We start from the raw sequence: 14,835 nt of genomic DNA on the forward strand, positions 1-14,835 counted from the left end.
TTTCACCTGCAGTCAGCACACACCTGACTATGAGGTGTGCCTGTGCTCCTCCTTGTAAGTAGCAGCATGCAGGAATGAAACACTTTGGTACCTGTGAAATATAAAATTAAGATAGCATCCACTGGATCAAAAGACAGCATCCTTTTCTGATGATGACCAGAAGAACAGATAGGTTGAAAAATCCGATTTTGCTCATTACCACACTCACAGATCAATTCAGAACCACGACTAAGGACTGCAGCCCTTTAATGTATGTTGTTTGGGGGTTTTTTTGTTTGTTTGTTTTAGCTGTAACATATGGAGGAGTTAGAGAATGTATGTTCTTGAAATCACATGGAAAACAGACTTTTCCGGTCTTCTGAAGAAATCCTCTTCTTAAAGAATTACTGCAAAACACAACCAGGCTCAGGGAGAACTGCTAGGCAGCAAAGAATCACCTTCAAAACAAACATGTGCCAATGTTCAGAAAGAATGTCCAGCTCAGAAAAGAATAATTAGAGGATTGATACTTCAGGCAAAAGAAATGAAAGTTCTCACAAGTATCTTTAGAAAAGAGGGTTACTGATCACAAAGTCCACTGGCACCCAACAAATCTTCAAATCCTATGTAGATCTGCCAGGGAAGTTCTCCTATGACAATATTGTACCATCAGAGCAGCAGTGCCCAAAGCCCTCCAGCACACATTCATTTGCAACAAGATGCTGCAAACATCTGACCTGGCAGAAAAATCTGACAGTAATCATAAGCAGACTGTGCCATATTAGTAGAAGAAAACTTTGTAATAGTATCTTTTCTGTATTGTTAGAAGAGATTCTTTTGCTATGAAAAGGAAAGAAAGTGTCTGCAAGGTTAAGCAACTTGCTATCATACACAACAAAAACCATGAGAAGCAAAAGGGTCAATGCTTTTTAGGTGATCTAATGACACCCCAGAACGACAAAACCTTGATGAAAGGATGAAGCTTTAAGATTTCTCCAATACAAAAAAGCTGGAAGAATACTGGAGAGAGAGCTGGAACAAAGGATAGCTGCCTATTGAAACTACAGGAAAAATTTTCAGTAGAAATTATATGATAGCATCCCTTCTTGCAGAAAAGGAAATGATAATCTGGCACAGATGTCAATGTTATCAAGGAATCCCTCATTCCTCTTTTTATGATACGTGAACTGTCTGAAAAAGTTCTCACTCTACAGGAGTGAAAAGAGAGAAAAAGAGTGAAGAACCTATCAAAGTCTACTGGCATAGGTTACTCGTCTGCAAGTTCACTGCAGCTCATGACATCTGAGTAACTAAAGAGAGCTTCCCTTAACACAAGACAACTGAAGGAAGATTTAGAATTACTTATATATGTCAAAGGAGAGCTCCTGTAATGAACTGTCAGACACAGAGCACTCACGAAGGACAATCTATACACCAGCTCGCAAGGAGTATTGATTACAAACAAGACGAATAGCACAGAACTGAAGCTGGCAACAAAGCTTTGGATTAGCTGTTACTGAAGATGCGTTCCTTTATACCTGTTGGGAGACATGCACCAACATATTAGATGCACTGTCAGTTCTGGCAACCCTCAGGGCATGATGCTGGCACACCAATACCACTCAATATCATCAGGGACTTGGATGATGGAATGGAAAACACTCATCCAGCTTGAATAGGACAACAAATGTGGGGAGCTGCTGATATGCTAGAAGGGAAAGCTGCAAAGTCCTGAAGCTGGGAAAGAAAAATCCCATGTAATAGTGCAGGCAAAAAACTGAAGTAGTGGCTCTACTGAAAAAAGCACAGGGGTCCCAGGGGACATGAGTTGCACATGAGTCAGCAGCAAGTCTTTGCAGAGAAGAAAGCAAACCACATACTGGACTGTAGTAGCATGAGCATAGCCAGCTTGTTCAGGGAAGTGATGAGTCTCACTAATTGGCACTTGCAAGGTCGCATATGGAATACCATGTTCAGTTCTGGGCTCTCCAGTACAGGAGAAACGCTGACAAATGGAAGCAAGCACTACAAGGGTTAGGGTGCTGGAGTTGGCCCCAGGCAGTCTGACCTCACTTTGAATCTCACTGCACTTAGAGCAGAGGCTTAGTTCAAGTGATCTTCAAAGGTCCTTCCCAATCTGAATTATTGCACGACTCCAAAAAAGGGTGCCAAGTAATATCCACAGACTCAAAGGGGAAGAGAAAGTCCCTTGGATTTGACATGACATATTGCTAGGTCTGTAAAAATGGGTCAAGACTTCAGCCGAGCTTCCATTAATCGCATTAATGAATTTACATCAGTTTTCCTGTCACATACAGACCTGGACAGTATGTCATCAAGATGGGACTGCACTAGGAATGAGGGAAGCCCAGACTTAACAGTTCAGCAGTTTTCAGCCATAGCCAGTCACTCTCCTGCCCAGAGCTTTCCTCCTGTCGTGGATTTCCTTGCTCACTGTGGCTAAGAGAGTGTGGGGGGAAAAATACTGTTTAGGTGCTCAGAACCTCAGGTGATCCATGCTGCACAACAAAGGAAAGGAAAGCCTTCACTGGAGGTCTCTCACCAAACCCTCTGTCGTGGTCAACAATGCAGGCTCTCGAGTTTCATGTACCAACCAGGTTGGTTTGCGACACCGCAGTGCTTAAGCGTGCTGTGCAGGTATGAGGTCCTGCAAAGCTGCCACCTACAACAGAACCCAGCACTACCTGTGACAGACAGCGTGCACAATTCCTTCTTCCCAGCACATCTGCTGAGTCACAGGGCTCAGAGCAGGCAGCTGCCGGGCAATTAGAGCTGTCCAGCACATGGGAGCAACCTGCCATCCCATACCAAGTGCACAGCTGCACTGCACTGTACATCTTAAGAGTGGCTGCTAAATGCTCAGCACCTGCTGTGTTTCAGGTAGAACAAAGCTGTATTCTACCTGGCTACACAGCCCAGAAGTTTTGGAACAGCATTACTTTACTCCAGCACTCCACTCACCTACGTGCAATCCGCACACACAGCACAGACCATAACCAAAACACTATTTCCTGAACAGCTGATCTATGATTATTACTAACAGAAGTGAAAGAACTGCCTCAAAAACCATCACGGATTCTGACAGAAAATGTTTTGTAAAGGCAAATCAACAAGTCCATGTTACGAAAAGTTGTTTGTTTTTTTTCCTAATAAGAGTCAGAAGACAAAAGACAATCTCATAGTGAAAGCTTTTACTTGCTCTCATTATGCAAGAGCTTAGCTTCAAACTACACAGCATCACCATACTCTCAAGAAGTGAACAACTCGTACAGTATTGATTCCAAAGCCTTTCAGGAATATAGCTAAAGGAATCACGTCACACTAACATGCCAAAAAGCCTCTGTACTTAACAGTGATCCCATACGGAGAAATCTTATCTTCTTAGCTGGAAAAATGTGTAAGAAGCGTTCTGCCAAACACCTCTTCTTGTACAGCAACATTTAGCAAATGCTTCAACAACAATGTGATCCGAAACTATTTTGACTTTTCTGGAAAGGTATATTCTTTGAAAGTGTGTTAACATTCCTTTCTAGTCGAGCACGTAAAGCCAAAACATCAGAGAGCTGTCAGACTGCAATGCAATCATCACAGATCTGTCCTTAGACTGGTGCAGAAAGAACTAAGAAAGGAAAACACTACCAGGCTCTAAACCAGCTACTTTAATTATTGATCTCAAAGGGACTCCAATGTAGCTCCACCACTGTTTTCAATACATATGCACCAAACAGCAACACAGTTGTACCAAAATCTGATTTGCCTCTGAGAAAGGAAGACACAGAATAAGAGGTCGCTAACTATTTCCATGTTATTCTAAAGAGGAGATTTTAAAACTCAACTAGTCTTCATTTCTGACGATCAGGTTTTCTGGAGCAAGGTGCATCAACACACTACAGTGGTTCAAGCACAGGATGAAATGGAAACATTCAAGCTTTGAACTTAGCACAGCCTGCAAGCAAACACAGAGTGAGGAATAAAGCAGTAAATCCACATCAACTTCCTTCAAGCAGCAACGCCTCAAACCAAGCACACCATGACTGCTCTACTCTAGGTGCACCCTGGGTGATTTTATGCAGTGATGGGATCCCCTGCTGGTGCTGCCTCTTCAATTGGAGCCACAAAGCCCACGTTGGACAATGCTGCAGGCCAACAGCTACCAGGAGAGCCTCACAGGAAGCTTCACCTCCAATCCCTGCAGAAACACCCTGTGATTTTAAGGCTGTCATCACCAATGTAGAAATCACTCCGCTTTGAGAATACGCCATGCACAATGCCCATGAGTTCAAACACAAACAGTGATGGGGCCATGGTATTACACGTCACTTGGCTGATAGAAACACTTATTAAGTAGCACTGCTTTTTCAGTTAGAGCTGAGCGCTGAAAGAAAAGTATTTTCTCACCTCTAAGCTTGCACTCAAAGCTTTTAAACAAAGCAAAGTCTAGTTTTGAGTTTACTAACCATCAAATGCACAGTCCTGAGTAATGACTAAGCTTAATGACTGGGTATGACTAACACTTATAAATAATTAGTGCCTTCCCTCCCCTCCCCCACAGAGAGAGGAAAGAAAACCAAAGGATATGCCGAAAAAAAAGGAAGAATGATAGGAAACACGAGCTTGAGGCTCATGGCATGAACACTTGCCTCTTTTTCCAATCCACCCTTAATACTACTGCAAACACGACCACATGTGTGTTTATTATGAACTAACAGCTGCTCAAGCTTCCCATAAACTTCTGCACAACTAAGCCACTCTCAGCCTTCCTGCTTCAGACCCCGTCCCACCTCCTGCACCAACATCTCCAACACACTTCTGCTCATGTTCTGTGACTCTTTGGCTACAGGTGTGCAATTGCTCCCTGCTGCTCCTTGGAGCTGCACCTATGAGTCAGAGGTAGCAACTGGTCCCACTCGCCACACCGCTGCTTATGCTAAATGCACCCGATGCTGTAACTGCTGGGAGATGCATTCTGTGTAACCCTCCCTTGCAGAAATACCCAACTAATTGGCTGAAGGAAGGTGTAAGGATGGCTCAGTACAGCATTGCTGCACCCTAAGCCATTTAGGAAGGACAGGAGCACGGCACTAAACCTCAGAGCTCAGTGTTGTTTATTCTCTGACACCTGGAACACATTTTGCAGCCGAACCTACACTTGTACAGCATCCAGCACATGCTTTATTCCATGCATAAGCACAGGGGTGGTTTTTAACAGCTCGGCTACTCTAGAAATCACATGTTAATTGAGTTATAATGATAATCTAGACCACTTTAGCTGAAGTGGCTTGATTCAATAAAATGTCTTGGAACAGTCCCACTAGCCATGTAGAACAATATTACACAGTGATGCTAATTCTATTTTACTAGTTGTCCAGGTATTGGCTACAATGCATTATGGAAAATAATATATTTCAGAAATGTGTTTTAAGGAAAAAAGCATTAAAATCAAAGCTAACTGCTGTTCACGAATTACAGTTCTAACATATAAATAGTTCTATATGGACAAGAGTTACTCCATTTTTATCAATATACTTTTCTAAATACCTCAAAAAGAACATGGAAACAGTCAAATCTTGCACTAACTCCTGAATAAATACAGAGCAAAAGCACTGTCCCTGGGTGAAAGGATTTATAATCTATTTATGCGTTTTGCTGAGAGTCAGCCTTTTATATTCAAAGCATAACCTTCTCATTACTGGTAATACAAGAACAGAAAGTCGTATTTTTTAAATGTTATTTCTAACCTGACAACAACTACAGGGCCAAAGATTATCTGTATTTGTACACTGCTTTAAAAGCAGAGCTGCCAAAGTCTGCCTATGCAGAGCACACTGCAGGGGCAGCACTCCTTATAGGTACCACTTAGTTCTTGATTAGATATTGATAACCTATATTATTACAGAGAGATGATAATAAAAAAAAATGTCCTCATCAAAAAGAATCTATACTAAAAAAACTTCTAGGCATACAGAAGGCCTCAAGAATTATTTCAGTTTACCTCAGATACTACTCTGAGGACACATGAAGAGAATTACTCTAAGGCAGAAGGCGGCTCTGGCAAAAACTTGCCCTTCAGTTCCTCAACGCTGCTGTGCCTCCAGGAAAACACCAGCATTTCTGGAAGGAAACGACTGCAGAATAGAACTGGGGTAAAAAGTCAAGATTAAGCTGAGGCAAAAGAAGGAAAAAAGTCAGTTCCTCCTGAGGTAGCAGTGTGTTTTCTAGGGTAACCTGTTCATGTGTCTTTGGCCTCAAAGAAAAAAAAACATTTAATTTGAAGCATGGATGATGACAGTCTTTACACCTGTTTAATTACAGCCTCTGCATATAGTTTTTTGCACTTCTCCCAGCATTTCAGGTGGGAATGGGACCATTTTGCCACAGTAATTCAGTTACAACCTGCAGCGTGGACATACCCACGTCACTGTGAAGCACAATTAGTGCATCATCCACTGCCCTTCTCTTAGCAGGAAGAGACACACCAGGGTGTTGGTACAGCAAAACCTGAACCCAGACGAGAAAGATTATACAGCTTTTAAGTCTATATCAGTATAAACAAACAGCAACTTCTTGAATTCAGCCGAGATCCTAATTAGTTCAGAAGCAAATTCAAGTTAAGGCATTACCAACTTGTAACAACACAAAAGACAAAGCCTGTGTATCCCCAGAGCCCTCACTGGAACAGCTGCACACAGCCTGCCATAGGAGAAGGCCATCCTGAGCCCACAGCCCCAGCAGCACCAGGGGAACCTCTGCTACGCTCAGTGACGAGCAAATAGGAGAGCTGGCTGCTAAACACTGCTGCGTATTCCTTCCTATCGCTGTGTTCAGTTGTGGGGAAGACAATTTTCAACTTTTTTCTTCATGCATCTCATTTCTTTAAGTATTTCTCACAAGAGATAACACGGCGAACAATGAATTTTGACGTGGTTCCACCCCCTCCCAGCTGGCAGAAGCATTCCTGTTCCCATCAAGCCATGACATCACACTCCAGGAGTGGATTCAGACAGTCAAAGGGTGTTGCAAGCTTTATAGAAGTTTCAGTACACAAAAACCCCTGGCAAGAGTAGGTATTTTCAGGCAAAAATGTTCATTTCAGGCATTTCTGACCAAAAAAAACCCTGCAAATAACAACCCAGAAATGTTTAAAATGCCCCATTTGTTAGCAGCTTCTCTCTCTGGTTCATAGCAAAGACACCATCAGCATCCCATCACAAGCTTTCACGAGAGCAAGCTCTCTGCAAACCCCTCTCTTCTCTGTGTTAAAGCCCACTTAAGCCAATACCTGCTTTTTCAACAGAGTCCCTGAACTACTTCATGCATTTCTTGGGATTCTATTTCCATATCATTTCCCAAAGCAGAGAAGACAAACAATAACAAGGATTTTCATGCACCAAAAGGTTTTGTTTGAAGAGAGTTTGTGATACCTACTCACTTGTGTCTTCAGTGCACCAGCACCCAAAGCAGTCACAGTTTCACCTTCAGCTGCTATCTGTGCTGCAGCACCCTGTGTGAGTGGCTCAAGCCTTGGGCAGCAGCCAAACATGTGGTCCTCAAACCAATCTGCTGCACGTTACAAGTGAGCCACGTGCAATCCCAGACGTGGAGCATTCATTCAGCTCAACAAACACACCAACACCACAGAGCATCCTAAAGCAGCAGACTGCAAAATGCCTCGAAAGAAAAGATCCACTCATTTGTAGTATTTGTAGTTTCCTATCGACAGCATAAGCAGTGTTACCCCAAAACCCCCAAAGACCAGAGTTTAAAGTGTAGATAGACCTATAAAACAAATCAACACATGCTCTTCCAAAGATTGCTGGGAACAAGAATACATTCTGTAACAGAACTGAACAGTAAGTAGTCAAAGTTAGTAGTGTTCATAGCTTAGGAGAAGCACAACTTCTGCATTTCACATTAAATCTCAACACCTTTATCACATGTACAAAAACAAAGCGTTTGTTGGCTTCATGACATTCACTGTAACAGCAGCAACAAATTCGATCACACAGCTCTCGTTTTTAAGTTCTCTGGGGTACAAAGCTAAGCATGCAGGATTCCTTAATTAAAAAGTCGCAGTGAGAACAAACACAACTTTCAGTCTGGTGACATATGGCAGATCTGATGTAACAGATTTCAAATAAAGCAGAATGTTCCTTTTGCTGATGCATGATTTGAACATGAAAACCACCCCTCACCCAGAAGAGCTCGGCAGAAGTGATCCACAGTTATCTTTCAGAAAGAGAGAGCACTTTACACGCCAGCTACAGGACTCCTAAACTCAAATCTTGGCTCAATATCGATTCCTTCATGGCCTTCAGCAAGTCAGAACTTCTCCAACTTGCTCTTTCCTCCAGCTTTAAAGCAGCATTCATACTACTTTATTTATCAACCACATGAGCTTGCTGCGAGGGTTAAGCTCTGTAAAATGCCATGAAAGTAAAACATACTATAAAAAGCTCCTATTATCACTGTGCATTACAGTTTTTTTTTTTACTAACAAAATACAGCCATGCCAGCACAGTTAATAGGCAAAACATCAGCAGCACGTGCATAACACAGGGCAGCTATCATCAGGATATGTTTGAACTCGCTTCCCAGTCAGTGAGAAATAGCAAGAACTACATTCCACTACTTCATGTTATTTCTTCTGTTTCTTTCTGTGCTGCTTAAGAATATGGAAGTAGGCATTTATATTTTTATTGTTCCTAATTGTTTTAGGCACCTCTGGGGTACATGTTTTAAGCACAAAGTAACCCACAGAACGCCATCTTCAGTCAGAAAAAGTAACACAAAGTGTTTTACAACTTAAGTGCAGTCTTCTCATCCTATCACCTTTTCTCCTTCTTACATCCACTTGCCTTTCCTAATAGCCTAGAGCCCAACTCTCATTACCAAAGGAAACTGTTCTACTGCTGTAGGAATTACTTTTCAGTGATACCAACTCCAAAAAGTACCACTGCTCAAGCAGACAGGGCCTGAATACAGTTTAAATTAAGCGTGTGCATTGGTAGTTTTCCCATCCTCAGGTCAGAAAAAACCAAGGACTGGGACATCAGAGCCCGTACTGTACAACGGACACAAGCTGAAAACCGTTGGTTTGAAAGGGAAAGTTAACTCCCGTAGAAACCAAGTGAAGTATCCCACCTCCAAAGGGTGAATAGTAGTAGGCCATCCTCCAAGGTCTGCTGCTGAACAGCACTCTTCACTCCTGGACAGCATCAGCAGTAAGCTGAGCCCAACTGTAGGGCTCACCTGCACCGGTTTTTAGGAGCAGTTAGGAGTTCTAGAACCCAACTTCTTAAAGAGGCAGTCAGTTTCACAGCTGAGAAAGGACCCATCCTGCAGCCACCACAGAAACAGCACAAGAAAAGCCCCTCAAAACAGAATACGGTGAAGGAAGCCAAGTCTCACCCCCATCACCAGCTGCTGAGGGACACAGTGGAATTTTGTAAAAGCAATATGGGTGTTTTATCATTAGATAAAAAGTGAAACGAACCTGTGATAGCTGTTCTGCTGCAGCTGAATGACTGCACTACTGGGAACACAAATGCTGGTCAGGAGCTCCAAAAGAATCAGTAAAACCAACCTATCCTATCTTCAAACAGAATTAAGTGTCACAACCTTGATTATTCAGGAAAAAAAGACAGCCTTCAGGATCAAGCAAGCAATTCTTTGTAAGTATTGATATTATCTCAGAAAATAAAAGAAAAAGAGGGAGCTGAGGGAAGCAAAGGTTTCCAGATTTCATTGTCACCTAAGCTAGAAAACGGTTCAGAAGAAGTCCCAGCCACATTTAGTTCTTCCTGCATGCATGCAGAACTTCCCAGTCTGCTCCCTGCCCTATGCAGGCACTTTACAGGTTATCAGGAGATGCCTGTACATATAAAATGAAGCGGAAGAGATTAACAACATAAAGCACCTCCAAGAACAGAAATCAAATCTTTGAACCCTCAAGTTGACAATACTGTTATGGTGAGCATAACCTCTTGGACTTTGGTTTTGAAACTATTACAGCATTGCAGGAGAAGACAGTATTTTAAAGAGAGCTCTGAAAGCACACAAGTTGGTCTTTTTACAAGGTGACTGTACCACGTGCCAGTGATGGCCTCGAGTCACTTTGTGAACTCCTACATTGCAAAAGTTTAATCTTAGCAAATCCAGCAAAAAACTGCATCTGTAACAGCAAAACACTGACAATGCTTTAACAAACTCATACATTTCCCTATCTCCTACCAGATGACTGTACACGACACGTTTCATATTATTGCTTGAAGTACTCCAAAACAAAGAACAGACTATGATTTATTTCCAGACACAATTTCAAAAGATGCTGCATCTTCAAAGTAGCATGTATAAAGAGAAACAGACGTGGGTTCCTCCCTCCCTGTCCCCTAGCAAATTATTTGTCAACATTTCTGTCTCTGTTAACAAGCTATTAATAAGGTTACTCTTGGACATTCACTACCCTGATCTGCCCAATTGGACCACAAACACAACAGTCCTCTTCTTCAAAGATGTCAATAGTAGGAAACTTATTAATGCACAGATGCTTGGAGTAGCCCAGTTTCTTTGGGAAATGATAGAGCAGAACGCAGTAAGGTCACAACAACCACATTCCATTAGCAATTCAAACACTTCTAATTTGGCCAGTCGATGTTTGTTACACAGTCACTTCAATATGATATAAAGCATCATTCTAAAAGTGACGTATTTTAAAGAGTGTTGATCAAACATTTTCTAAACGCTCTTTTTAAGAGAACATTAGAAACCTTTAACCACGTTCCAGGCTTACAACATTTTATATTTTGCTTTTCAGCTATGTGAAACTGTAACAGTACTTTGGAGAGCCAGAAACAGTATATCAAGACATGAAAATAGCTATAAAACACATGCTGCTCATTGGTCAAACCTCCACAAGAATTCTGTGGGTATTTGTAAACAGCAGTATAAAAAGTGACATGCTCAATCTCTGATCTCAAGCTGTTTCATGCACTGTCTTATAAAACCATTAGCACGCAGTGCTAACTTTAAGCATACACGTGTGGCTGCAGATTTGGTGCATGCAGTAGATGTACAACATACAAGCACTACAGCTGCACTTTCATATTACCAAGCTGCCTTGAAAAATCTGGCTTATCGCGATGTAACTTGAAATTACATCTCAAAAACAGTCATCTATTCTGCTTTCACTATGAATGGATATGAACACTACTAAAGATTAAAGCACTTGCAGACACTAGATTTTTCAGCAGCGCTCAGCCCTCGCACCTGTGAGATGCTTCTACTCAGCATCCATCAGTCGCTAAGTGTTCTGTTCTGCAAGATGTGCTTCACGCAAAGTATTTGCAAAGTTAGCTATATTGGCAAAGTACAGAAAATTAACCAAAGAAATTAAAACAAAAAGCAAGAATTGTTACACTAAAAAGAAAATCATTTCCACTATTAATCCTGTGTTACCACACAAGAATCTAATTTCTATGTATCCACTTGTGTAGGTACGCTTATTTTACAAGTCATGCTATTCTTTTGAAGTTATAAATATTCTTGAAAGTGTAGGACAGACAAGAAAAGTGCTTAATAAAAAAACCCAAGTGTTTAGAAACTATATTGCTTTACTTTGATCTATCGAGACCTCCAAAGGAGCAATTTATGGCCCAATTATGCTTAAGGACTAGCAATGCTGCTTCTAAGTGTAACACATTTCAGTATGCTATGGTGGTTTGAAAACAGCAGCTACCTGGAAAAAAGGTCCCACTGGACTCAGCAGTAGTATTTTTCCCATAATCAGATTTATAATGCAGCATTAGTAAAAACATAGGCATACATGGCAAGGCAATAGACTGCAAGCCTGAAAAATCTTCTATGGCAATAAAATAAGGCTTTTCCAGCCTACCAACCTACAAACTCCAAATTAAATGTGAGGATTTCAAGGTTTGAGTTTTAGTGATGTTTTTCTTTTTAAAATTAGCACCATGTCTCATTCAAATTATTCATACAGGGAATAATTCTCCATACACACAAAAAATGAGGAATATTTATGCCACGTACAGAACGCTCGACAGACTTCATCAAACTACACAGCATCACATATCACAAATAGCATATTACCCAAACAGATAGTGTGTAGTAATGCAGCCTGGCTTCTGGTCTGCCTTACACAGCAGGTGCACTGCTTTGAGGTGTCCCAATAGGTGCACTTTTACAAAGACAGAATGAAATAGGCGATACACAAATGCTGCTGCTTTCATGAGGCACTAGCAGCAAAACACAGTTAGTTGCTCTCTGAATGCTATCCTGAAAACTGAGAATACTGACAATACACCTATTACTACACACTATTAAAAAGACAGAAAACTACGTGTAGGTTCATGTGAGTGTATTTTCAGTTAAAAATGAAACTGGATACATGTACAGGTCAGCTTCGATATAAGAGTAAACATGTAATTTTAAATGCACAAATCTAAGATATTTAAAGAAGAACAGAACAGTTCTCAAGCCAGAAATGCTTCTCATCCTGCTTTTTACTCACCCACTGAGGTCAGGACTACATTCCTTGCCCAGAGATGCTCTGCACTAAGCATGATACTAGCTACTACAAAAGCTGCAACCCTAGACACAACAGGGTGAGGTAAGGACAGAGGAAGACTGCCTTTTGTATCAGAACTACAGTGACTGAAAAGATCATCATAAGCTTCAAAAGTGTGAGTTTTTAAGTCACACTTTGAAGGTATTTAAAGGAAAAGAAGGTAGTTTTCTTGTGTTGTATCTGCAGTTTCTCTATTCAAGAGAGCTCTATGGTACCGGGGGCATGCAGGGACAGAGTGGGAACAGAACAGCATGCAAAGGTTATACAAACTACCAACAAAACTGCCTTAAAACGCCTTCTGTGAAAATGAAATAGCAGCACTTCATTTGATAATGTTTCATTGTCATACTTGGCAGTTTGCAGCTTCATCTGCACTCAACATTGTAAAGAAGACACCAGATAGAGTTATTTCCAAATTATTACTGCACACGAGACATTTTCAGTCACCTGAAAAAATATACTAAGTAGTGGAATGCTACTATACTACTACACCACACCAGATAATTCCCATTGTTAAATATAACACCTTTTTTCACAATTAAACAGCAAGAGATCTTCCTCCCTGCAAGAATCACATTCCCAAAACAAGAAGCCCTTGAGCTTCTGCTTACCTGGTGGTAACTGAAAATTCTGAATGTTAGTGGGATTCTGAGGTGGCTGAGGCAAACGAGGTGCTAAAACTGTAGGAGTCAAAGTTGCTCTGATTCCACTTGTAGTTGCTGTTGGAGTCCTCGGTAGAGTTTGTGCCACCGTGTTGGCAGTGCCTTTAGCCATTCCCGTAGGGGTGCCAGGTGCTGCAGGAGGTATCCCACCAGGATTGGGGGCAACATTGGTGAGCCCAGCTTGCATAGTTTGCCCAATAATCATGTTACCCCCTGTAGTACTGGGCTGGCCAGCAGTAGCCAGCGTCTGCTGTTGGGATACTGCCTGCACTATAGTTTTAGGAGACTCAGATTTGATGACCTGTGTGGTAGGAGCCGCTGGCACGCTGGAACCAGACTGGCTATTCACAAGTGTTGTTTGGAGGGAAACTCCAGATCCCACAGTGGCTGTAGCAACAGCAGGAAAACTCCCCACACTGATGGTTGAATTGATCACAGTATTGCTCCCATTCTGAGTGGCCGCGCCAGCTGCGGCTACTGTGGGTCCTGCTGTGTGAATCGGGGGCCTCACGAGTGTGACCGTAGAGCCCCCACTTCCAACGCTCGGTGGTGGCTGTGAAGAGATAACTGTGGGCGAGGAGGAAGATGCAGAGGACACAGCAGTATTAAGGAAAGAAGTCTGGATGACAGTGTTGGAAGCAGACGGCAAAACGGCGTTAACGGTATTTCCTTTTCCCACAGATCCAGGTCCATTGTTAACAAGAGGGGCAACAGCAGGTGCAGAAGCAGGGTTGGCGGTCACTGGAGTCCCAGAGAAAGCAGCACTTCCTGTGTGGTGAGAGTTCATCACCACATTACTACCATTCAAAGTTTGCACTGTCGTGGTCCCAATCTTGCCATTCCTGGTGGACAAGGCAGTCGCCATGGTGCTGATAACCACCGATTTGCCCTGACTGAGGGTCCCTGGAGCAGCAGTGACTTCGGATCCTCCTGCCGCTGCAGTGGTGGTGCTGGTGCTCGTCGTGGTGGCTCCATCCAGAGCTGAAGTCTGGGACCTGGTGTTATGATTAATAACACCTCCTTGCACTCCTCCTGCTCCTGCAAAACAACAACAAGGTTAAGCAGAGAGAATGAGCGGGAGGAGAACTCTGCCAAAACAGAACATCCTCCCTCATCACCAAGCCTTCTCCACGGAGCCAAGAAACTGGGACAGCGTACAAACTGAAGATGGATTTTAAGACGTTATCCCGAAGCTTCCCATTTCCCACCAAATACTGACAGGTTCAATACAAATCATAACATCCTCACTCTCATCGTTACAGTGAAAGAAAATAGGGAAAAAAAGATTTGAAATGAACAGCGGAAAGGAAGAAAGAAGATCATCTTAGACCTCTTCTCCATAGCCTGATAACACGCTTATCAGCAGGGCTGCTACTGCAAGAGGGGAAAAAGGCAATAGAAGCACATTAACAAGACATATTCCCTACGCCCAGCACATGTTACCCACTAATCCTTTCATCTCCTACAGAGTTAGAGCAGGAGGCTCAACGACAGCAAAATAAGAAACTTGAAGGGAAAGAAAATCATCAGCCTGACAAGGTAAGAAGTACTGCAAGACCTGGAGAGGTCTACAAGAAGACCGCGCCGGCT

The 14,835-nt window shown here is 42.3% G+C and overlaps 1 protein-coding gene across 1 annotated transcript in view; it reads right to left on the reverse strand.

The window, feature by feature from the left end:
* The window catches only part of TAF4 (TATA-box binding protein associated factor 4), a 36,299-nt gene that overhangs the window by 19,850 nt on the left and 1,614 nt on the right, over window positions 1-14,835 (reverse strand). The window contains exon 2 of the mRNA XM_031590247.2: window positions 13,195-14,283. Within this exon, the coding sequence (XP_031446107.2) occupies window positions 13,195-14,283 (1,089 nt within the window). The remainder of the gene's footprint in view (window positions 1-13,194; window positions 14,284-14,835) is intronic.

The sequence above is a fragment of the Phasianus colchicus genome, chromosome 17 (assembly GCF_987193195.1).
Source record: "Phasianus colchicus chromosome 17, bPhaCol1.hap1.1, whole genome shotgun sequence".
Classification (NCBI taxonomy): domain Eukaryota; kingdom Metazoa; phylum Chordata; class Aves; order Galliformes; family Phasianidae; genus Phasianus; species Phasianus colchicus.